The sequence below is a fragment of the Miscanthus floridulus genome, chromosome 18 (assembly GCF_019320115.1).
Source record: "Miscanthus floridulus cultivar M001 chromosome 18, ASM1932011v1, whole genome shotgun sequence".
In the NCBI taxonomy this organism is placed as follows: domain Eukaryota; kingdom Viridiplantae; phylum Streptophyta; class Magnoliopsida; order Poales; family Poaceae; genus Miscanthus; species Miscanthus floridulus.
In genome coordinates, this window is record NC_089597.1 from 115,091,265 (window position 1) to 115,115,661 (window position 24,397).

The 24,397-nt window shown below is 46.1% G+C and overlaps 2 protein-coding genes across 3 annotated transcripts; one reads left to right on the forward strand and one right to left on the reverse strand.

The window, feature by feature from the left end:
* The first annotated feature begins 1,093 nt into the window (after positions 1-1,093).
* LOC136524833 (NAC domain-containing protein 21/22-like) lies at positions 1,094-5,292 on the forward strand. Its single transcript, XM_066518075.1, has 3 exons — positions 1,094-1,506; positions 3,186-3,457; positions 4,544-5,292. The coding sequence occupies exons 1-3, from the start codon at positions 1,299-1,301 to the stop codon at positions 4,979-4,981; spliced, it is 918 nt and encodes a 305-aa protein (XP_066374172.1). The 5' UTR covers positions 1,094-1,298; the 3' UTR covers positions 4,982-5,292.
* A 7,545-nt stretch (positions 5,293-12,837) lies between these two features.
* Positions 12,838-23,061, reverse strand: LOC136524831 (probable alpha-glucosidase Os06g0675700). Of its 2 annotated transcripts, none has more exons than XM_066518071.1 (5): positions 22,712-23,061; positions 14,970-15,634; positions 14,631-14,861; positions 13,905-14,545; positions 12,838-13,802 (listed from the first exon to the last, which is right to left on the reverse strand). In XM_066518071.1, exons 1-5 carry the CDS (start codon positions 22,948-22,950, stop codon positions 12,918-12,920), a joined length of 2,661 nt encoding a protein of 886 aa, XP_066374168.1. In that variant the 5' UTR covers positions 22,951-23,061; the 3' UTR covers positions 12,838-12,917. The 2 variants fall into 2 exon arrangements, with proteins under 2 accessions (XP_066374168.1, XP_066374169.1); XM_066518072.1 differs by lacking the exon at positions 22,712-23,061 and adding an exon at positions 17,209-17,804.
* Positions 23,062-24,397: the final 1,336 nt, after the last annotated feature.

Here is a 24,397-nt window from a genome sequence, read left to right on the forward strand (position 1 = left end):
CCCTACATCTAGATCTACTTTTACAACACTCAGATGAAACAATTGCAACATATGTCTAAAACAGATGAAATATTTGGAACATTCATTTGCAACATAGCCATTGCAACATATGCAACATCCAAATTAAACACTTGCAACATGCGTCTGAAACAGATGAAACATTTTTTAACAAACTCTTGCAACATACGTGTATAACCATTGCAACATATGCAACATCCAAAAACTACCACTGCAACATCTGAAACATATCTATGAAACATCTGAAACATGTGTTTTGCAACGTAGGGAAGGCCAGGGGCGATCGATTCCCGGCAGCGTGTGAGCGCCACCAGCACCAGCACCAGCGGCGATGCGCGAGCACCACCATCATCAGCACCACTAGCACTGGCCTTGGCTCAGCGGGCACGCGGCACGTGCAAAGGGTGGGAGCAGGCAGCTCGCACGACGAAAGGGAGCGAGCAAGGCGGAGTGGGCGGTAGCGGTGAGTGTGGAGTGGGGCGGGGGCGCCCGGTGTGTGACACGGACGAGCCACGCGGGTGAAGGCGCACTGGGCGCAGCGTAGGTGAGCGGCGCGGGCGGATCGGTCCGTCCGGTTAGACGCCCGTGGCGTATGATTGTCGTTTCTTTGTTGCATATTAAGCATAGATATGTGGACTACTTTGTGAGTGCACAACAGCACATGCTGAATTGTACGTACGTACATACATGCGCATGCCGTGGCGGGAGATGAATCTATAAGCTCTCGTCTTTGGATGCAAAGATCGACGGAGATATTCATCGGTCGGCCATCATCAGCTGGGGTTAGGTGATTAATTAGGTCGGCGTTTAATTTGGGGGGGTGGGGGCGGGGCGGGGCATGGCGATGCTCTGCTGCATACATGTATCTATGTATGTATGCGTGCGTGCATCAGCAGCGCGCGCGGGAATGAGCATGATGATGACAGCATGGCCGTCTGAGCTCACCGCCTAACAAAGCTTGCCACCTGGCTTCGGCACACTACCCAAGAAAAGTCTCTCTTCCTCTCTCCATCTCTCTCTACCCCTACCTATCTCTCTCTCTCGCTCTAGCAGCAGGGCATCCACAGAAGTTGACCACCAGCGGCTCCTCCGGCCTGTTATATAACGCCCGCCTCTCGCCGCTCTCCAGCTTCTTCTTAATTTCCCTTGTATGATACAAGGTAGGAGTAGAATCGATCCATCTTGCAGAAGCAGCTCCATCTATCCATCCAGGCCTGCAGGAATAGCAGGAGGGAGGGACTGGTCCCTGAGAGCGGCGCGGGCTGCTTGCCGCGACGACGATGGCCATCAACTCGCTGAGCATGGTGGAGGCCAGGCTGCCTCCGGGGTTCAGGTTCCACCCGCGGGACGACGAGCTCGTGCTCGACTACCTGGCCAAGAAGCTCGGCGGTGGCGCCGGCGGCGGAGGCCAGGTGGTGGTGAGCATCTACGGCTGCCCCACCATGGTCGACGTCGATCTCAACAAGTGCGAGCCCTGGGACCTTCCTGGTATGTGATCAGACGACCTAGCACTACCTTGTTGTTCCTGATCATTTTGTACATATGCCTGTCCTTAATTTCTGCCCAAGATCGATCGAGTTTTTGCCTTGCCAAGTTCTCTTAATTGCGCTGCGAATTCTTCTTCCTCCTCCTTCCTTTTGGGTGTTTTCCTTTTCCCCTCTCTGAGAGCACTATTCCCTTTGGGTTCTGATTTGTTATTATGTTATGTGTTCCTGATGACTAATGATTGATCTATCTCAAATAATCCTTTTGTGCTAATCAAATTTTTTAATGAGATAGTAGTCGTACGATCTGTGATCCGTTCCAGACATATACAAGTCTACACCTTGCTTGTATCATCCAAGATACGGTCGCTGATCATATCTGTTTGTAATAAGGTTGCCAATCATGCATGCACATGTCCTCCTGTTGGCTCATCGATCTACAAGAGATCTTAAAATAAAACCAGCTGCCATACCTTCTCTCCATTATTAGCTACTAGTAGTCATCGATCTATTCCAAGAAAATTCTCTTTGTTCCTTTCGCCTACATCGTTGCATGTTTCTCCTTCAAATGGCACAAAAGTAATACATACACTTATGTACTTCGATTCGATTAATTGCGCGCCTCCGAAATCTAAGATGCATGAATATAACCACAAGTGTACTGCATATGCTAGTTCAAACTGTCCCACTCCGAGCCATAAGTGAGGCGACCATGACATCCTGCTGCAACTTTCACGCCGATCAACTTGCAAGATGCAACTATGCACCCATCCCATACCTCAAGAACCCCTTACTTTTCTTTCCTTCAATCGTCGCTTATCCCTTTCTTTTTCGCCCTCTTTTTGGGGTGTGCCCATGCCATCGTTTTTCTTTTTTTTGGAGCATTTAATTAATCTTCTGTATTTATTAGCTCCCTTCTTTTGAAAAGTCTTTGATGATCTAAGGGCTAAGGCATAAACAAAACCATGCATAGTCAGACCATCTCGATGCAAATATATATTTATGTGCAACAATAGCTGAGGAGAGACAGTTTGCAAGAACTCTCTCAAATCCTTGCATGAATTATGTTTTAAAAAAGAAAAGTTCAGCTGGATCGGAACTCTAGCTAGCTGTTTAACCTATATATGCATCCACAAAATCTACTGAGAGCTAAATTCACACGTCTTGTCTGCCTCCTTGTCGCCTTCCCTTTCCCCATATAACAGAAGGATATTCTCACTGCCAAGAGTTTGTTTGGCCCCATCTTGGCCTTATATCCTCATCTGTCCCTGTTCCTGCCATGCTATCAAATATTCTCTCGCTTTGCTTCATCCTTAAAGGGAATTAACAGCCAAATGGATGGGGACAAACACCAAAAGAAGGTCTCTCACTTTGCTACTAGTAGAATACTGCGGCAAAAAAATCTTGTCAAAATAGATTAAGACAATCAATTGGTGAAGAACATATTATTTTTTCTTCCTAATTCTGCTTTTATCCCTTCTCTCCATTATTACAATAACAAATACATGTTGGCTCTGGTTTAGCACAGTTTTTTAATCTATTGGATTAATGATTGTGTATTGATAGTACGTACATGTTTACATCTAACCAAATGTGAAAATGATTTACAACAGCAGTGTTATTAATTATCATTAACCTCGTTTGTTCGTTTATTAACTAACTGATTTTTATTCTCAAATTCAGATATCGCGTGCATTGGTGGAAAAGAGTGGTATTTCTACAGCCTTAGGGATAGAAAGTATGCCACCGGCCAACGTACAAACAGAGCAACTGATTCGGGATATTGGAAGGCTACAGGGAAAGACCGTCCGATAAGCAGGAAAGGGTTACTTGTTGGTATGCGCAAAACCCTTGTGTTTTATCAAGGTAGAGCCCCAAAGGGAAAGAAGACTGAGTGGGTTATGCATGAATTTCGCATGGAAGCGCAAGGTGATTCCATGAAATTACCTTTCAAGGTAACATAATGACTTGATTTTTCATTATTATGTGTCCTTTTTTAGTTGAACATGATAGTTCATTGTTTTTATTTTATTCTCGATCAGTTTCCCATCCGATGGATATAAAAATGCATCATATATCTAGCCAATGAGCAATACATAACACATACGTAGTAGGAAAACGATTTATTTGGGGTAATGAAATAATGGAGAGTTGGCCCCAACCGGTTTTCCTATGGATAAATTAGGCTAAACTATGGTTGTGAAATCCTCAGAAGCATCCCTATAGTTTTCTTTTTCCAAATAATGGTGATCTTATGAGAAGTATATTTCAAAGATTTTGAGAAGTGCAATATATATATCTGTGTGAACTAAAATACAAACATAATTTGTTCATGACACTTGAGGACGAAGTTAGTACTATATATATATGCAGACTCTTTTTCTTCATTCATATTTGTATTTGCGTAATCACATGTACTGGACAATGGAATGCCAGCTCATTCTGCACATATGTGTCCTCTCGCCTATTCGAGAGAGAGAAAGGCACAAGCGCCAAATTTACTGTCAAGTTGACAAATTACTTAGTTCTTAGTGTTACCACGAGTTTATGTGTCATTTGGAGAATAAATAAATTAAAGTAAAGGCGTATATGGTTTTGGATTAAGACAACACAGTTCAATCGCTACATGGTTTACTGTTGAAAGAACTGATGGTCATAGTATTGTATTAATGCTAATTAAGAGCTTTACTTTTTTGTACTTGAGACTTTCTTTGGTCCTGTTCGCTGAAAAGTCATGGCTGAAAGTATTTTTCGCTGATTTGTTGTGAGAGAAAAATATTGTTCCTTTACGAAACAGTACGGCTCATAAGGCAAACGAACAAGCCTTTACTACTCAATGATTTGTCACTGTCATGCGCAGCAGGTTTTCTCTAGGCATTCATATCTCCCATCAATTTCTTTTCATTTTATAACAACACACACACACACTGACACACACATACTCTTCCTTAAAAATAAATAAATACTTCTCATGACTTCTTCACCATTTATATATTGGCCTAATCCTCATCTGATTTTTTTATGTATGATATGATGCACAGGAGGACTGGGTCTTGTGTAGAGTTTTCTACAAGAGTAGGGCAACAGTTGCAAATCCACACACAGAGAGTAGCAGAAGCTTCAATATTGATGCAGCCACAATTTCATTGCCTCCCCTCATTGACAACAACTACAATATTTCCTTTGACCAGCCTGGCTCATCAGTGCAAAACCTAGAGGGTTATGAGCAAGTGCCCTGCTTCTCCAGTAACCCCTCTCAGCCTTCGTCATCGATGAACGCTCCGCTGTCCTCTGCCGCTGCCATGGCCGATCCGGAGCAGCATATGGGGAAGTCAATAATCAAGGATGTTCTCACGAGCCAGTTCAGCAGGTTCGAAGGCAACGTCAAGAGGGAGGCGCCTCAAAGCAATTTTTCTCAGGATGGGTTTGAGTACTTAGCGGAGAGTGGATTCACACAGATGTGGAATTCGTTCAATTAATTGATTTTATAGGAAGATTATTGCCATGGAGGGTGATACGGACCGGATCGGAATTTCTCGACAACAAAAGGAGGGATAGATGAGTGCTAAAGAGGGCTTGGGTGTGTGTGCCTCCTCTGTGTGGTATTGCATGTAGCTGTAGTAGGTATATATATATACATATAAAGGAGAAATGAGAAGAGATATATATGTATATATGCCTTATGCCATCAATGACGACAGATGTAAATACATTATTTGTGTACTATGGCGCAGTTAGAAGAAAAAAACACAGCGCGTGATGGCAAACCAAGAATAGAATCTTATTCTCATATGGTCCTTTGTCTATTATTCCGTTATGTGTATGCATGTATACAGCTTGCTCTAGACAGGTCGATATGTCTATTATTGTGCTATATATATACTATCAGGTTCTGTCCCTTCTGAGGGAGGTTTATCCTGTATTGTCAATAGGCACCCATTTTATATTTTCATGGTGTCTGATATAGAATATCAAAAATTGGACAGAGTTTTTTTAATTCCCAGTTCATTTTGTGGATTTATTATAGAAGTATAGAACGATTCTCACTTGAGACAGTTTTTAACTAGTAGCTCGAGCTCGTATTACTCGAGGTGTTCTCTTTATAACCTGTTGCAGAGAACTTCAGAAGAACAAGTTGAAGTTATATATTCAGTCAAAGTGGATCACGAAATCGCCAAAACCTGTACATATATACTGGGATGGATTACTAATTTGAAGATTTCTTATGCAGACGAAGAATCCTCTCCTCCAAGTGGACAAAAGGAAAGACAAACATAGTCATAGGTGGTTGTTCTCGTTCTTTTAATATATACTGCGAAAGGGATTTGAGTTCACACGTATCTGCTCTTGATATACATATATATGATCCCTTGACCTTAGATAGTAACAACTGTTTACTAACATATTTATCAATTACCACTAAATCTTCAACAGGCTGAGATTACTGGCAGAGCAGGAAACCGTCAAGAAAACACAAACTATATATATATGAACAACATGTGTCACTCAATATAATGCATGATAAATCTGCAAGTACACAAGCTAGTTGGCCAGCTAATCTGCCATAAACTAGCAATATTTTTCATTCCCTGATGCCAAGTTGATATGCCTCCATTTGACCCTATGGATATGCAAGCTGGGTATATATAGTAGTACGACTAATCATTCATGGATGCGTGTGAAAATTCCAAGCTTGTACTTTCTGTGGACTTTGATGGGGTAGACTTGTGATCTCCTAACAGCGTATTAATGGTTCAGAGCTAGATTTTCCAAACTAAACGGAGGAATTCGATCATGTGTGGTTGAGCCTGTACTTGTATCTGAAGAATGAACTACTAGCTTGTTATAGTTCCAGTACGGTGCACACATGGGAACAGTTCGTGCATGGCGTGGTCTGTAGCTGTTGCGAATTTGCTATTTCCTATATTCAGGACGTATGTATATATATGATCTCACCTATGACTGACGAAGTGACAAGGAAAGCATGGAACCCACAACCCAGTACCAGAGAGCACGGCCATGGTGATGGAGTGCATGGCGTGCGGGTCCTACCTGTGAATGTCTTAGAGTGCCCTGAGTAGTGAGAGACAGACAAAGATGCTAGCCATCCGACAAAAAATGAAAAATGATATTAGGTCAAATAATCCAGAGTTTGATCAAATTTATATAAAATATATTATGATAAATAAGTATTATTAGATTTGTTACCATATATATGTTCTCACATTATACTTGTTTGGATATTATTTTCTAGAAATTTAATTAAATTTAAAAATAATTTGGTTTTGCTAGACCTAAAATTACTTTCTTACGCTAGGGCTTGCCCTGACTCGATGCTTAATTCTTCTCCCCCAACCACCTGCATCTACCTAGCTACCTACGCACACCAACTAGCAAGTTAGCTCTTCCGTTAAGCTGTGCACTGCACAGAGATCGACTACAGCGACAGTTTCTGTTCATACGTACGGCTGCTACCAACTGATTAGCCTGCCAAGAAGCACGCACTGCCGGCCGGTCAGTACTAACAACTCGACTGATCATGCATTGGCTGGCTTGTGTGTGTAGTTTATTCAACAGTCCTTGTCCTTCTAATCATTCCAAACAATAGTTTACAGAGATCGATCAGTACATCACTGTTTTTTCTGCTACTGCTGCTACGCATAATATGAATTGAGAGATTATGCAGGTGGTTGCTGGGGAACGAAGACGCTGAAACAGGAATGTTCCGTTGGCCAGTCATCAGGTCAGTTCGTGATTAATGAGTCATCATCTCTCCTAATCTCCTTTTCAATGCATTCTGGGTTCTGGAAGGTGTAGTATACAATTCTACGTATCATGCAGCACTGCGTGAAACAAGCGGTGAGAATTTGGTGGTTTGCCAGCCCCCGTCAGAAAAATGATAGGGCGTATCTTCTGGTCATTAGAGAGAATAATAGACTGTACTAATTGAAAATGAAATAGGAAAGCTACTAGGTGATGGGGATGGGGATAGAGTTGATTTGTCCGGACATGCTTGATTTAACACGAGAAAGAAAATGAAATTAAATAAGCTTAAGTTTTTTTTGTTGCACGAAAAAGAACGAAATTGTGGTCGTTTTTTTTAGATAAGACGATATAGGAGCTTGTCAAAATGCTATCAGTTGTTGTGATCTGGACTACCAACAGTCCAACACTAGTGAACATGTCATATAGCTATAGTCTAAACTCGGAAGTCTAAAACTAAGCTAGAAATGGGAATATAGAGGCGAATTCAGTTTTGGTGATTAACCAACACAAGTTATTATGACTAACCTATGCTTTGTAGGAGCATTAATTTAAATTAATCACAAAACCAGCTACAATGTTTTTCTTGGCCCCAGTTACCCGATTCTAAGAATTGGATGCAAATGATATTCACAAAGGCTAATGATTTTTTTGTAGTTCTAAGTGCCACTTAATGTTGAGATGCACTTAGTGGAAGTAGAATATAGGTCTTTGTTTTTGTGTGGCCTTACTATAAGGGGGGCTAAGATGAGTAGATTGGCCTAAGGCTGGCTTTGCTAATAGTGTTAGAGTGATGCACACTTTTAAAAGTTTGGATTAGGTAGCTCAAGAGTGGCCTAAAAAGGGTGAGAGCTCACTTAGGAGCTTAAATAAGTTGAATTGCACGAGTTTTCAGTTGAAACGGGATCAATAGTAGCATCCCAGAATGCATTAAAACGCATGTAAGGCCACTAGATCATCTAATGCTTACCGTATGATTCAGTGAAGGAGCTGTGACTTGAAGAGTGACTTGAAGTTGTGAAAGGTTTTATATGCCATTTGGTAAAACTTATAAGCTACTTATGATCAAAATAAGCTGAAACTAACAACCACGACAGTTTCTTTGCAGCGTCTTTTGACGCGCTTATTCTCATCACCTCCATTTGTACTAAAAAGCATATATTACGTCAACTGTGGACCACACCTAAAATCATAGGTGGGACCAACTCATGGGATAAAATCACAAATAGAAAATAAACGCGCATATAAAAGTTTAACTGTTCAAGATATGTGATATCCCACATGCATCATAAAGCGGTGTAATGAAGTCCTTTTTTTTCACCGTTTAGACATTCATCTAAAGCTGAAGAAAGCAAGGAGGCAGGGCATTGCAGCCAACCTTCACAGCCCGTGCCCTTGTGCACATCTCTGAAATTAGGCTGCCCGTCCCCCCGTGCTCGTACATGTGGGATTTTACGCTGAGCTTGTAGGATTGTACGCTCATTGCAACACCACTTTACCACAGTGCCAGCCATTAGGCTCAAGGTCCAGATATGATCGTTGTTGGTTTGTGAAGAAGTACTGCTAGCTGGTTTGTGCGAAAGAAAAATACTATTTCGGCTAAAAATTTACGATTGTTTACCACAAGCCACGGCCAACCGAACAGGCTGCATGTAAGGTAGGTTGTCCACAAACCCGTAAATGAGCTTAACTTTTATGAGTTATGTGTAACTCTCGTAGAAATTAAGTCTATTCACGAGTTCGTGGAATCCGTCTTGCATCCCGATCAAGGTCTCGGAGCCAGGTCAGCAGGTACCAGCGGCGAGCAGCCATGCACCTCGCAACGCAGAGGAGACAAAACCAATCAGGCGCAAGTGACAGCACGTTTGTGGCCGCCGTGTGAACTTGGATTTTGACAAATGATAATTATTCTTTTGTTTTATTTGGTCCACATCCTGGGTCCATGTAAAGCCCAGTAGAGTAGTCGGGCCACTGAAATATGTACTGGTCTAGAGTTCAGACGTCAAACGTTTTCTTTCTAAGTAAAATTCATAAGCGGTCTGTGATTAATATGCTATTGAAATTTTATATTATTTTTTTAAGAATCTTAACGACTTTAAATGATAAAACTTGAAATTAGGATTTTGTAGACCTCATGAGATATACAATTTTTATATATAAAATATTTTATCCGACAACATATAACAAAGATATAATTTTTTCTAATGCGACAAGCTTAATATGCTGCTCAAACTTTATATTATTTCCTGAAAGTCTAACGATCTTAAATGACAAAACACAAATTTAGAAATTTGTAGGTCTCATCGATAGCTAAAATGTTTATATATAAAGCATCTTTATCCGACGACATACAAGAAAGATACGATTTTGCTAAGACAACAAGCTCTAGTACGCGATTAACATGCTGCTGGATCTTTATATTATTTTCTTTGACCATTTTAACGACCTCAAATGAAAAAACTCAAAATTAGAAAGTTGTAGATCTCATTGAGTTACAATTTTCATATAAAAATCATTGACACTGCGGGCCTACATTTTAAGCATCTCTAGTGTAGTTCAATAAAAAATACAAATAAACAAGCTCAAAAAATAGAAAGTTGTAGATGAAAGCTACAATTTTCATATAAAAATCATTGACACGACGGGCCTACATTTTAAGCATCTCTAGTGTACTTCAATAAAAAATGAAACCTACATTTTTCTCATCACGACATTATTTTTTATGTTCAAATCTATTTCTATTTTTATTTTAAGTATAAAAATTTTGGGGTTTGACACGACAATTTGCACCACCCATCAAGTTTGAGGGACCTAATAGGGCATTATTTCACCTCCTATTAGTATCCCCTCCCAGGTAACTTCTTGGCAAGAATAGTGTTGTAATATTACTATATAATACGAAGCGTTACCTAGTTAGTAAGTACTGGTACAGTACTAAACTTCTACTTCCGCGGCACAGCCTGCTTGTTGGTTTTAGCCAGGGCTTATCAAACATGATACAATATTTTTCTCTCACAACAAGCTAACACCAGCTGAGTTTATCAGCCCAGAAACCAACCAGAGCGAGCGAGTAACTGGATCCAGCAGACAGCGGTTGTGCAGAGCTTCGGTAATGTCGGCTTGCCGCGGATGTCAGAGAGGTCGAAGCGGAGCATGGTGTTGATGGAGTGGCCAAGGTCGTTCCACGTGCCATCGTTGTCGCCGGTCCAGTGCGCGTTGTGCAAACCGGCTGGACCCCATGAACGTGAACCTGCTCAGCACGAAAGGCCAACAACCAGTGTCAGCGAGCAGCGCGGGCCACCAGGAATCCGTTGAGGTTTTTCGCGCCGTACGCGTGGACGCTGGTGTGGTCTTTGTCGTTGATGGGGCAGCGCACGTCCGAGTTTCTGAGAGTTCGGGTCGTCCAGCGGATGGAGAGGCGCCGGGTCAATTCTTTTTTAATTAGTGACAAATATACCCCAACGAGATAAAAAACTATAAATATTTATGGTAAACTATAATAATAGTCTCTGATTAAAGTTAATAAAGTGTTACATAGTTCTTTGTATATCATCTCAAGTGTTACATAGTTTCTTTGTATAACTCAGTCATACATGATCCAATAAGCATGAAAGCTTTATTGCAGCTCAACCATGCAATGATTATCCCACCATAAAAATTTTAACATAATTGAATCACAAAAACTGTAGCTATAAATTAATTACAGAAAAGCACATATCTAAAGTTATAGCAAAAAAATTGTATTAAAGCGTACTATATCATATGTTTGTTGTGTAGATATACTCATGTGGAGTGCAACACAATTTGATTTTCTATTTTATGATTTTTCTATGATTTACTATAACATTTCAAAGATTTAGTCGGAATAAACATAAAAGAAAAAAAAAACACCGAGGGAACCCAGCCATGGGGTTGGTTTTGGGAGATGAGGGAGGAGCTGTCTCCAGTTTTATATATAGCTGAGGGAGAAAAGTTGACTTTTATGATATATTATATTTTTTTGAGAAGCGATAATTGAGAGAGGCAAAATGGTCTTTTCCATTTATACCTCAATATTTGGGCCGGATGTTCGTTATGCGTATCTGGGCCCAATCTATAAACATGCAAGAAAGGCCCAAGTGATGAAGGAAGTTTCCAGATTCTAGGTGCTGACGCTCACGTGGAGGATACGAATTGTCATCCCATTGCACAGTGTTGCTACGTTGCTTTCATAATTCCTTTATTTCCAATTTAAATTTAAACTTTTGATCAGCTTTTATTCAGAACAAGCTTGAGTGCCACGTTACGACAACATGACGACCTTGAGCTCGAACTCCTTGCCGACGGCCAGCGGCAGCCCCTCCACTCCGCTCCTCTGGTACCCTAGCACAAGATAGAACACATCATGTATAGCTAGAAACCTCAAACCTAATTAGTAGAGATAATAAACACACCCGAGAATTTATTTCATGCTTTATAATGGTTGTGAGGAAAGTGTTTCTGGAGAGATGTTTTGCACGGCAGTCTAGGGTACAAGCATGCCCCTTTTATGGCCCTTGGGCCACTTTTTCCATAGGCATCACTTTTATGTGGCGTGCATCTGAAAATTGATTTTCACAGACGCGTCTCATAAGTGAACCACCTCTGTATATTTATAGAGGCGACCCACTTAAAAGATTTGTCTCTGAAAATTGATTTTCATATATGATCATATTATTTTAGTGTCTTCTAAAATAATGTCTCCAAAATCATTTACATATACGATTGAATAAAAAGTGCCACCTATAGAAATAAATGCCATCGCCTCTCAAAATCATTTCGAAAATTGATTTTCATGGATGATCATATTATTTTTGTGTCTTCTAAAATCATGTCTCCAAAATCATTTACATATATGATTGAATAAAAGCGCCACCTATGGAAATAAATGACATCGTCTCTCAAAATCATTTATGTAGTACATGTAATGACCTCTATAGTGTGATTCACGTGAGTTCACTCCATAAATGTGTGTATATATATGAGCATCTATAGTACGATTTGTGTCATTTTTTACTAAAAAATATATAAAAAGGGTGACAAAAAAATATGTCTCCACATATATGAGCATCTATAGTACAATTCACGTCATTTTGTACTAAAAAATATATAAAAAGTGTGACAAAAAATATGTCTCCAATTTATATTACCACAATAGTGTGTTTACGAAAAAAAATAAAAAGGGTGGGGTTTGATAGGGCATTATTGCACCACCTGCCAATATTCTTTGCCCTGGTGCCTAATCGGCAAGGAAATGACTATTATATTACCCTTTAAGAAGGCTTAGCACGTTAAAAAGTTTCCAACTGGGACTAAACAGTTTCCCTCCGACGATTTGCCCGGCCATGAAGCCTTTCAGGCCCAATTTGCCATCGTTGATTTAGGCCTCAATAATTGGGCCTGATGTTCATTATGCGCATTTGGGCCCAATCTATAGAGATGCAAAAAAGGCCAAGTGATGAAGGAATACAGTTTCGTGGAAGGAAACTTAAGGCGCTGACGTCTCAGGTGGACGAGGACACGAATTATCGTCCCATTGCACAGTGTTGCTACGTTGCTTTCATAATTCCTTTATTTCGAATTTAAATTTAAACTTTTGATGAGCATTTATTCAGGACCAGCTCGAGTGCCACGTTACGACAACGTCACGACCTTGAGCTCGAACTCCTTGCCGACGGCCAGCGACAGCCCCTCCACTTGAGCGGCGCCGAGTGCTCCACTCCTCTGGTACCCTAGCGCGCCTCCCATCGAGTTGGCCGTCTTCACGCCGTTGACGTAAACGGCGAACTCCCTCAGTGGCGCCGGCAAGTGTAGTCCCAGGAACATCACCTTGCCGATGACCAGCTTCCGGCTCGGCCCGTAGGCGTTGTGCACCACGTGCGACCTCACGGTGACCCCGTCGCGCCCCGCCGCGCAGCTGAACCGCACCAGGCTCCACTCGCCCCGCGGCCCGGCCATCTCCGGCGACTCTCCGTCGTCCAGGAACAGCTCCCCGGACGCGGATCCGTCCTCGGCGAGCGCGACCAGGAGGTGGAACACGGTCTGGCGCGCCCGCGATGTCGTCAGCGCTGGCAGCTGCAGCGGCAAGATGTTGCCACCGGCCACGTGCACGTTGACCGTGTCCGCGGGCGCCGGGAGGGTGACGCGCTTGCCCGTCGCCGAGGCGACGGCGAGCGTGCAGTCGTACAGGCTGAACCACCGGCCCGCTGGGAAGTAGGCGTCGACGGTGGTGGCCCCCGGCTCGAGCACCGGCGACACGAGCACGCCGCGACCCAGCAGGAACTGCTGGTCCACGCCGTACGTTGCCACGTCCTTGGGGTAGGAGAAGAAGAGCGGCCGCGCGATGGGCGCCCCCGTGGTGTGCGCCTCGTGCATCAGCGTGTACAAGTACGGCAGCAGCCGGTAGCGCAGGCCGAGCGCCTTCCTCGCCGACCGCGCCACCAGCTCCCACAGGTACAGCTCGCGCCGGATCGTGCCGATCGACGAATGGTCCCTTGCAAACGGGTAGAACGCGCCAAGCTTCACGAGCAAACACGAAAGCTCAGCTCATACGTGTCAATGGACTTGGCATGCTGGTAGAGATAGGCTGACTTTGCTTGGAGTGGATACAAAGCTTTGTACCTGGATCCAGCGGCTGCAGAGCTCCTCGGTGGTGTTGCCGCTGAAGCCACAGATGTCAGCGCCGACCATGGGGATGCCGAAGAGGCCGAAGCTGAGCATGGTGTTGATGGAGTAGCGGAGGTCGTCCCACGTGGCGGCGTTGTCGCCGGTCCAATGCGCGGTGTACCGGCCGGACCCCACGAACGTGGACCGGCTGAGCACGAAGGGCCGGCGGCCGGTATCGGCGAGCAGCGCGCCGTGCGTGGCGCGCGCCTCCAGGAATCCGAAGAGGTTGTGCGCGTCGTACTCGCGCACGCCTCCGTAGTGCACCGAGGACGCCGGCGTGGTTTTGTTGTTGATGGGGCGGCGCACGCCGGAGTTGTTGATGCGGTACGGCGGGTCGTCCAGCGCGTTGAGCGGCGCCGGGTCGACGAAGTTGGAGATCTCGTTCATGTCGATCCAGAGGCCGTCGACGGGGAGCGTCCGTCGGAACAGGGCGATCTCGCGCGCCCAGAACTCGGTGGCGCGTGGGTTGAAGAAGTCCGGGAAGTAGACGTTCCCTGGCCACACCTTGCCGAGGTAGTTCGTGCCGTTCCGTTTCAGGAACACGTCCTGCTGCATCCCTCGGACGAACGTCCCGTACGTCTCGTTCAAGTTGATCCCTGCATATGCGCGTCAGTCGTCACCAAGTCAAGCAATGGCAGTGGCACTGTGGCAGCCAGCACATCGATCGCCATTTCCTGGTACCTGGGTCTATGATGACGACGTATTTCTGGCCGTTCCGGTGAAGGCGGTCAACGAACTGCCGCATGGGGCCGGCCGGGAAGTTCACCGGATCCAGCGTGAAGTCCTTGAACGCATCCATGTAGTCGATGTCCGTCCACATCACCTCCAGCGGGATCCTGGCCTTGGCGTACCCGGCCACCACGCCCTCCAGGTCAGCCAGATTCTTGTACCCCCACCTGCACTGGTGGAACCCTGCAACGAACCGGAACGGATCGCCGTTGCAAATGCTCGATCAGCTTCAAGAACAGAGTGAATCCATCCATGGAAGCAAAGCAACAACTGGTTGGCAGCTGGCCGTACCAAATGACCAGTACGGCATGGGAGCCGGGCGGCCGATGAGCTGGGTGTACTGGTCGACGACGTTGAGCGGGGCGGGGCCGGCGAAGAAGTAGAAGTCGAGCACGCCGCCGATGACCTTGTAGGTGAGGTACGACCCACCGTACTCGACGTCCATGCCGTTGCTGTTGAGCAGGAGCACGCCGTGCGCGGAGCCGGCGGAGGGGCGCAGGTCGAGGTAGAACGGGTGGGAGCCGTAGAGGTTGAGGTCCACGTTGGAGGCGGCGATGTCGGCGTTCCAGAGCGTGAACGTGTCGTTGCGCTGCAGCCGGAACGTGCGCTTGGTGTGCTCGCCCAGCCCGTACAGCGACGCCCGGCCGTCCGCCGGCAGCGCCGTGGTCAGCTCCAGGTACCTGTCCTTGAACACCAGCGCCGCGGAGGTGTCGAAGAGGACGTCGCCGCTGGAGCGCCGGGAGACGGTGAAGCGGAACGGCGAGGCTTGCAGGGTGAAGGTCAAGTCGGACGTCGCCGCGGAGAGGACGCTGCTGTGCGGCGAGGGCGAGGCGCCCGTGCTCGACTCCAGGGTGATGTGCCGCGGCGCCTCGCGGGGGATGACGCTCTGGGGGACCTCCCATCGCGGGTGGTCGGCGTCGGTGATGCGGACGTGGAGCCGGCTGTCCGTCTCAAGGCTGCCGCCAGCGTGGTTAGTAATAATAGCGCAAAATTTTGATAATATAGCGCTCTGGTCGCATGGCCTAATGGATAAGGCGCTCGCCTCCGGAGCGGGAGATTTTGGATTCAAGTCCCACTGTGATTGTTTTTTTTACCCTTTCTTTATCGTTCACATATTAGCAAGGTGCTTTTTTTTAGCAAAACATATTAGCAAGGTGCTGCTAGCAGCTCTCTCACAATTTAAAACTTAATCAGCGCAACACAAACACAAATGCAATACTCCGCCGAACTGTAACAAGACCCTTCTTTTAATATAATCTTGTAATATCTTATTTAATATAATCTTGTAACATCTTATACATTGTCAAAAACAGCTTGCAGAATGCAACAATCCACAGGGTGGCCAGGTGGGGAACATATATCTTATATACAATACAATGTGAAAAGAAGTTTGCAGAATGCAACAATCCACAAGGTGGGGAACATATATAGTATATTGGAGATTGTAGCAATGTGAATTTGTTGCAATCCTATGTGGGGACTTGTCTGTTTCAGCTTGTCGTAGGGCCTTGTTTATATCCCATCAAAATTCCTAAGTTTTTTCACTCTCTCTCCATCACATCAATTTTTGGACACATGCATAGAGCATTAAATGTAGGTAAAAAAAATAACTAATTACACAGTTTGGTTGTAAATCACGAGACGAATCTTTTGAGCCTAGTTAGTCTATGATCGGACAAAGTTTATCAAATACAAACGAAACGTGCTATAGTGTCCAGATTACAAAAATTTGCAATCTAAACAAGGCCTGGTTAGAATCTACCAAGCTGAAACACGTGTGATGGCATTAAATTGGTCCTTGATATTTAAATTTGTGGCTCGTGGAGCAAATAAACTACGAAATGACTTGTTTGGTACGTTGTCGTAATCACCCAGTCATCTATCAGCTCTTCAGCATGTTCGCTTGTTGATTTCAGCCAGCCCAAACCAGCCAGCCAATAGTGTTTTTCTCTCACAATAAACTAGCACCAGCCAACCCAAACCAGCCCAGAAACCAACCAGCGAACAGGCTGCTTATCTCCGAAGGAATAAGAAAAACAAAGGGAGCCATTGACCTGTCATGTTTCTGACCACAGATGCATGTTGCTTTAAGCACAGATAAGGGATCACTAAAGTAAATAAAAAAATCCCCAATAATGGATCGTTAAAGTAACTTAGGCTCTGTTCGCTTCGCTAAAAAAATAAACCGTTCCGACTGATTTGTTGGGAGAGAAAAATACTGTTCCAGCTAAAAAATAAGCTTAAAAAGAAACGAACAGGGCCTGTCTATCCGAATGGAAGAGACCAAGCTAAGTACTGTAAAAGCCATTTTTCCAATCAGGAGTTCTGTAGGGATCACGGCATCACGCACTAAGCTAGTAATTGTGAACCCAAGAACTGACCAACGAGCATCTCCAGTTCAGCACTCGCTAGTCGCTACCCCCAACCACAAAGTATAGCTGAAGATTGGATGACAGGCAGGATAAACAACACATGGCATGGAAGCACACACTAGTACTAGTAGTAAGGAATCCAGGAAGAACGTACTTGCCTCGCGGTCAGGCTGAGCCTCTGGACATCGGGCCCGAGCTCCGCCTTGCGGCCGGCGCCGGCGAGCTCCAGCCGCGCGGACAGCTGGCCCCCCGCCCTGGCCCTGGCCACTGATACGACGCGGTACCCGGCGGCCGCGCGGGGCCACGGGGCGGCGGCGAGGAGGGAGAGGAGGAGGAGAAAGAAGAAGAAGTGCGCGGTCGACGGCGGCGGCGGCCACGCCATGGCGTGCGCGCGCAGGAGGGGCCAAACCGGTGCGGTGCTGTGCCAGCACAAGATACTGCAGGGCGCTGCGGAAGCTTAATTAATAGGGAGTGGGAGTGGATCGACTGGCGACTGGCGACTGGCGACTGGCGACTGGCGTCTGGTGTCCTCCAGCTCCAGTCCAGCCGTGGAGTGGCTGCAGCAGAAGGAGATCGATGGGAGGCTGGAACTGGGGGTCCCTTTTGTCGGTGACGGCCGGCCTTTCCCGTCGTGTTTTCCTAGTCTGAAATGGAGTGAAACCGCGAGCTCGAAGGATCGGATCTCGCGCGCGGGTTTGTCTGTTTGTTTTTTTCCTCTGCAGGCCGCAGCGTGTCCTCCACGGTTGGTTTGGTTTTCTGGGCACGGGAAGCGGAGAAGGCACATCGATGTCGCCCGCAGGTCCGCGTGCACGGCGCGCGCGGCTGAAGCCTCACGGCACTCAAAAGGGGATGCGATCCATCTCATCAGAAAAAGAAAAGGCGATGCACTTTTGGGATGAGCACTAGCGGGTCAACTAGTGGCAGCGTTTGAAGTCTGGCATGCGAGCGAACGTTAGCTCGAGTGGTGCCGTCCCGTCGTGGGAAGGCCCCGGTCGGGAGTTCAACTCCCGGCTGCCGCGGGCACATCTGCGGCTACGGTAATACGTAGTTTGTGTAGAAAAAAAATCTATCGTCTGTCCTGTGTCACAAAGCACAGATAAAAAAGGTTCCGGTCCACTCATAGGGTTACGGGCCCCCTATGTAAGGGTGGGACATGGGGTTCAGGGTTTTCTCGGCCTACGTGAGAGGTCTTCTTCGTAGCGTAAAAACTGCAGGGGTTGTCTACCCACCGCAGGCCGAGTTTTTTTTTATGCTAACGAGGTGCCAAGATATGATTGATCTTTGTGGGGGCCGGGCCGGGGCATGGGTTGAGATTCCAAAGTCAGGGTGCTGCAATGGCTAATGTGTTCTCTCCCCATCACTCGTGACTTAGAAAGATATGTATTTGGACAGCAGCTAAGAGCATGTCATACATCTATTGGTGCTAAGGAGAAATCATAGGAGAAAGAAACAAGTTAGGTCTAGTGTCAAGGGGTGCAAGCATGGTTGCTAAGTACATCCCTTGAAGAGAAAGAAATAAGTGATCACCCCTCGGTGATGACGATGGGATTGGGTCCGACGGTGATCTGTGGCAAAAGGAGGTTGTCGGGTCAAAGAGAAGAGGAGGTCGGGAGAAGGCCACACACACTGGACCATGTCAAAAGCCACTAGGTGGAAGGATGGTGTTGATGTTGCAAGGGAAAGCGGAGGCGTCGTCATAATGTAGGTTCAACATCCCCTCGGCCCTATCGATTTTAGGATTATGGATAGTGATTTTCAGAGTTGTAGTGGTAAGTGTAGATAGAAAGATTTGTTCTTGGCATGCTGTTGTGGTTTTTGAGGAATTTTTGTTAAGGTTTTGGACTGAGTGAAAAACTGATCGAGGTGTGATACCAGTGTAGGTTCTGGTGCTAATAAATTCTCAATTGAGTTACACCATGGGGGTTTCTTTGCTGGGTTCGGTCATCTCGGGTCACATGTGGATGAGAAAATTGACTAGTTCGATTGGCTTCAGTCTGATACATGATCTACTTTGCAGTTTGAGGATTTTTTAGGATATGATAACAACAAAAACATCAACTTCTATTGGTTGTTGCTATGGAAGCATCTTGATGATGGACTAAAGGGTGATTGCATCAGATGGTGATAGAAATTTGATGGTTAGTGTGGTTGAAAAGGTGAAGAATCTAGTTGTGTATGTTGATCATGATAACAATTTGGCAAGTGTCGACTGGAATGACATTGTTGCGCCAATCATGTGAATGAGTTTCCTAAGGTATTATTGAGCCCTCATAAAGTGGTGTATATTGAAAAGAAGCCAGGAGAAAAGTTATTTGTGTTCTATGCCGATCTAAAGAAAGAGTTGATCAAGTTGGACCAAGCCAGTAATCTTATCATAAAGCTAGTAGTGGGTCTGAAGTGAAGGATTTCTTAGAGGTCAAACTGGTCAATAGCTACAAAAAGGGGATAGGTCAAGGCCCGAGCAGGACTAGTGAGGCGGTGTTGTTATATTTGGATTTGGATGAATGTGAAAGACGAGGCACTCTTCCTGGTGCCACCGTAGACGCTGTGAATATGAATAATCAGTGCATGCTGGAACAAGATGAAAGGAACTGGAGGAAGTGACGGCACTTTGTCCTTGGCAAGCACCGGACACTATACCCCTGCCACTATTGCTCCGAGCACAGAGTTATTTGGATCAGTTACTGAGCTACATTACTACTGCCTTGGCAAACCACACGGAAGTGCTATCCATGTTGTCCAATCTATATTTAGTGCATGTTTGGCGCGGCTCCAGAGGCTCCGGCTCCTCTTCCCTAAACACTGTACCACACTGGTTTCTACTGTAGCAGCTCATCAAAGGGCTCCGGCTCCTGCTGAAATGCACTGCGAAGGAGAGGAAGCTTAGGAGCTGCGATTTGGAGGCTCCGATGGCTCCTCTACAGTGCAGCTATAGTAGACGGAGCCAGAGCCACCGGAGCCCCTCCAAACAGGCTCTTAAGAGCAACTCTAAGAGAGTTGGTAAAAATAGATGCCTAAACCCATGATTTAGCTAATCTCTAAAATAGAAATCTCCGCAAAAAACAGAAAACTCCAACAACCTTTCTACTATGGCCAGACAGATGGCTAGCGGCACATGCAAGCTATATTTATCATGTGAGAATTCCGGGATAGATGGCTTGCTATTTTAGAAAGCCGGATACAATAGCTGTTGGACTATCTTTTCTTTCTAAAATAATCAAATATAGATTACACAACATGGATGACTCTTCGGTTGGAGTTGCTCTAAGTATTTTGAGAAGAAAAAAGAGTCCAGGAGCTATTGTATCTCACTTTCCAAAATAGTAAGCCACATATCCCGGAGTTCGCGCACGCTAAATATAGCTCGCATGTGCCGCTAGCCATTGGCCTTGCCGTACTAGAATGGTTGTTGGAGTTTTTTTTTTTTTTTTTTGCGAGGCTTTCTATTTTAGAGGTTGGCGAAATCATAGGTTTAGCCATCTATTTTTACCAACTCTCTTGGAGTTGCTCTGGACCAAGAAATGGAAACACTAGAAGATGCATGAACTATGTTTTCGTTATAGAATGATAAAAATAGCCAACACAAGAGTAGCAGGTTAGCAGAAAAAGGAAGGAAAAATTCAGAGAAGAACTTAGTGCAACTCGCACAACAAGCGATTTCTAAGAAAACTAGGAGAATTGTTGCCCTCAACTAATGCTTCAAAATCTAAAGAGTTTTGACCATCTCGCGCAACATTTCGATCTTCCACTAACCAAACAAACGATGAAGGCCTTGATGGACCTTAATTGAGTATGGATGCCCCAAGAACAAGAAGGCAACAACACGTTTGAGAGTGGAGCAGGAGAGAGAAGGCTAGGGATAGGTCGTTTCAACTTGTCTTTGTTCTTATTGTGGGGCCCTTCAGCAGGTTGTTTTTCAACCTACGTCTTTGTTGCAGTTAGGTGTTTTCGTGCTTTGGTTTATTGGTATTTTAACCTAGGTTACTTCTTATCAGAGCTAATCATCCTCTTTTGTTAGTGTTTTGTCGTGGCTGCTTTTTTCTTTTGGTCGTTTTCTTGAGGTTTCAAACTGGTTAGTTAGTTTTTTTAACAGATTTGCTATTTATCTGCTGATAGATTTTTGAGGAAAAAATCTGTCGAATTTTTTGATGTTGCAAATGTTGTTCTTTGATGTCCTGCTGTCCTAGCTCTCATTGTGTCCAAAGTTAGAGGAGGAAATATGACAAGTTGTATAAGATGTTGCAGATGATATTTTATCATGTTTCAAGCATTGTTCATGCTTGTTGCATAGTACTTCATTGTTTCAAATATAGAAGGATAACACATGCAACGTCATAAAATTCGACAGGTTTTATCCTTCAAAATCTATCAATAGATAAATAGATATTCCCTTTTTTTAATTAGTAGTATGGAGTGCTCTGTGCTCTTCTGGTGGTGAGTCTTGTCGGCCTTTAGAACCGAGTACTCGTTCTGTTTTCTGACCCAATTTTACTTTAACAACTAGAATAATTCTTTTTCTTCTAATAATATATGCAGCACTGCTCTTGCCTCTCTTTAAAAAAAATCGGTGGGTGGGATCTAGCAGCGCAAAAAATCGGGTGTTAGGGGTGCTGCAAACAGAGTGCTGCTAGGCCATCTTTTTTGTGTGACAATGGAGTATCTGGAGTTCTGGACGGTAGAGATTTCCTGTCTTCTCTCAGAACTAGTTTCGCAAAAATGGGATGCGCTGCATGTGAGAGTATCGTGATCACTGATCACCTTATCAACACTTGCAGAGGTGACCAAGCCTAAGCAAGCTGGACCAACGAAGGAGAGAGAAAACCTTAACGAAAGCAGAGGCCAGAGAGAACAGACAACAGCCTACTATAATATCCATCTTAGGGCATGTACGCTGGGAGGAATTTGGAGAAATCTGGATAAATCTGGAGAAATTTGTGAGAGACTAAACAGTATTTTTCATCCGCACACAGTGAAATCCGGCTGGTTGCGAGCCTATGTACCATGCGGCCGAGGAGGCCAATTATTGGATTATATTGTGCGATTCTTGCCCATGATCGTGTGTTCGTTTTCTCCAAAGCTTTCTATACCAGTACCAATTATTCTCTCTTGTTAGCTGTTGTTTTCATGGGATGAGACGAAGAGTCCCCTCACCACGCCCCACACAAACATGGGCATTTCTGCGGCTAATGATAAACCGTGCAGCGCATCTATTTCTCCCATAAAATCAATCGAAATCGACGTTCCACCTGCAACCAGTTCTATTGCACTCCTATTTTATTTGGCTATTTCTCTGCAGCGAGTCACCTACCAAGTTTCCATCGCTGAGAACGTCTCCACACTCCAGTACTCCACAGTTTTCCCGTCACCGATAGTGATACTGATGACTTGATGAGCTAGGTACTGAATGGATGTCAATTCTTGGTAATGGTAACATGCAAACTAGAGATATCACGGCAATTATTTTAGTCTCTTAGCAGAAAGTCTATACTCTACCGTCACTCCATCAGTATTCAGTAACAGTAATTTTGCGACCAGATACATGTAGATGCAGAAGCTAAAGAACTAAGGGGGAAAATCGGAGGTGGATAGCTAGTAGTACTATATACTCGTCGCACCTAGCATACACGTCGAGGTTCTGGACGATGTTCATTGTAATCGCACCTGGCATACACGTCGAGGTTCCGGACGTCGTCGCCGTACGCCGCGTGCACGCCACCGCCGGCGGCGGCGGCGACGGCCGCGAGCTCGGCGCGGAGCCGCGCCCCTCCTTTGTCCACCGTCACGGTTCGGACAGCGTACCCGCCGCTGCCGGCGACGAGCTCCGCGCACAGGCAAGGAGCGCAGCAGCAGAGGCACAGCACAAGGTAGAAGAGCAGCGGCGCCCGGGCCGTCGTCGCCATTGCGTGCCCGGTGCCCGTGCAGAGCTACAAACCTACAACTGGGAGTCTGTGAGGGCCGGCTGGCCAGCCAGCAGGAGCACGTACTGGTCGCGATCAGGCACGACGCGACAGGGGACGGTGTTATATATTCCGGGATGGCTGGATGCGTCTTTTCCTCCTCTCGCAGCCGTCCAAATGGACCAGCAGTTGGTCCATGGATGGTGGTAGACGGCTTGGCATGTCCTGTCCTCTGCCGGCACATCCATCGGGAGGCGTTCATGATAACGTCGTCTTTGGAACGAAGGCACAACGCAGAATGAGCGTGTTAGACTGTCGCCGATGGCGGCGTCTCTTTCTCAGCTTCTACCTTGAGAAACGCAGGCGCATTATTTGACAGTTTCGTCTTTGGCATTAGCTTCCGTTCACAGGTCTGGTCGCGCAAGTCCCACGGCCGGCAGCCACCGGCTTGTCGGCAGTCGGCAGCAGAACCAGAGGCAGACGGGTGGATTCACCTGGTTTTATTCAGAATATTGCGCCGAAGGCGGCACGACAAGCCGAATACCAGGGTGAAAACAGCTGCAGCCTTCTGATCTTGCTTGGACGGTGGACGTGGCAGGGCAAGTCACGCGAGTGATTGAACGAAGGTAAGTTACTGTGCGTCGGCGCCGGGACGGGCCTGCGCCGCCCCCGTCACCGAAAAGCCGAGCAGCGCCGGGGCGGAAAGGTCGGTGCGCGAAACAGCGTCGGGAGGAGGAAAGGTCTGATCCCCGGCACCGCGTCCCATGATGAGGAACCTGGTCCGGTCGGGCCAGCTCGCCGACGCGAGGATTCTATTCGACGCAATGCCGCACCGCGACGAGGTCGCCTACGCCACGCTCCTCTCGGGCTATGCCGCGGCAGCCGACTTCCCGGGCGCCATGGCGCTCTTCTCCCGCCTCACGCCGCCGCGGACCCGTTCGTCCTCAGCCCCGTCCTCAAGGCCTGCGCTTCTGCCTCCGCTGCCGCCGGCGCCGGCGCAGGGCTCCTCCCCCTCTGCCTCCCCCACGCCGCCGCCACGGCGGCCGCGCTGCACGCGTTCGCCGTCCTTTCCTCCGCCGTGTCGTCCGTGTTCGTCTCCACGGCGCTCGCTGCATGCACTTGCTGTGGCTGCTGGACTTGAACACCATGCGATGGTCAGACGCGCGCTCATTGACATGTACGGAAAAGAGTGGTAGCATGTCAGATGCTAATGCCGTATTTTCCAGTCCCACTAAAGATGATGTGATTTCATGGACTGCAATGATCGTTGGACATGCTGAGCATGGTCACAGCAAAGAGGCATTTAAACTGTTTGAGGAAATGTGCCATGTCGGGCTAAAGCCGGACCATGTTACGTTCATTGGTGTACTCACTGCTTGCTCTCACGCAGGGGAAGTTGAGCTTGGATTGAGATACCTCAATGCAATGAACAAAAGCTATGGGCTGGAGC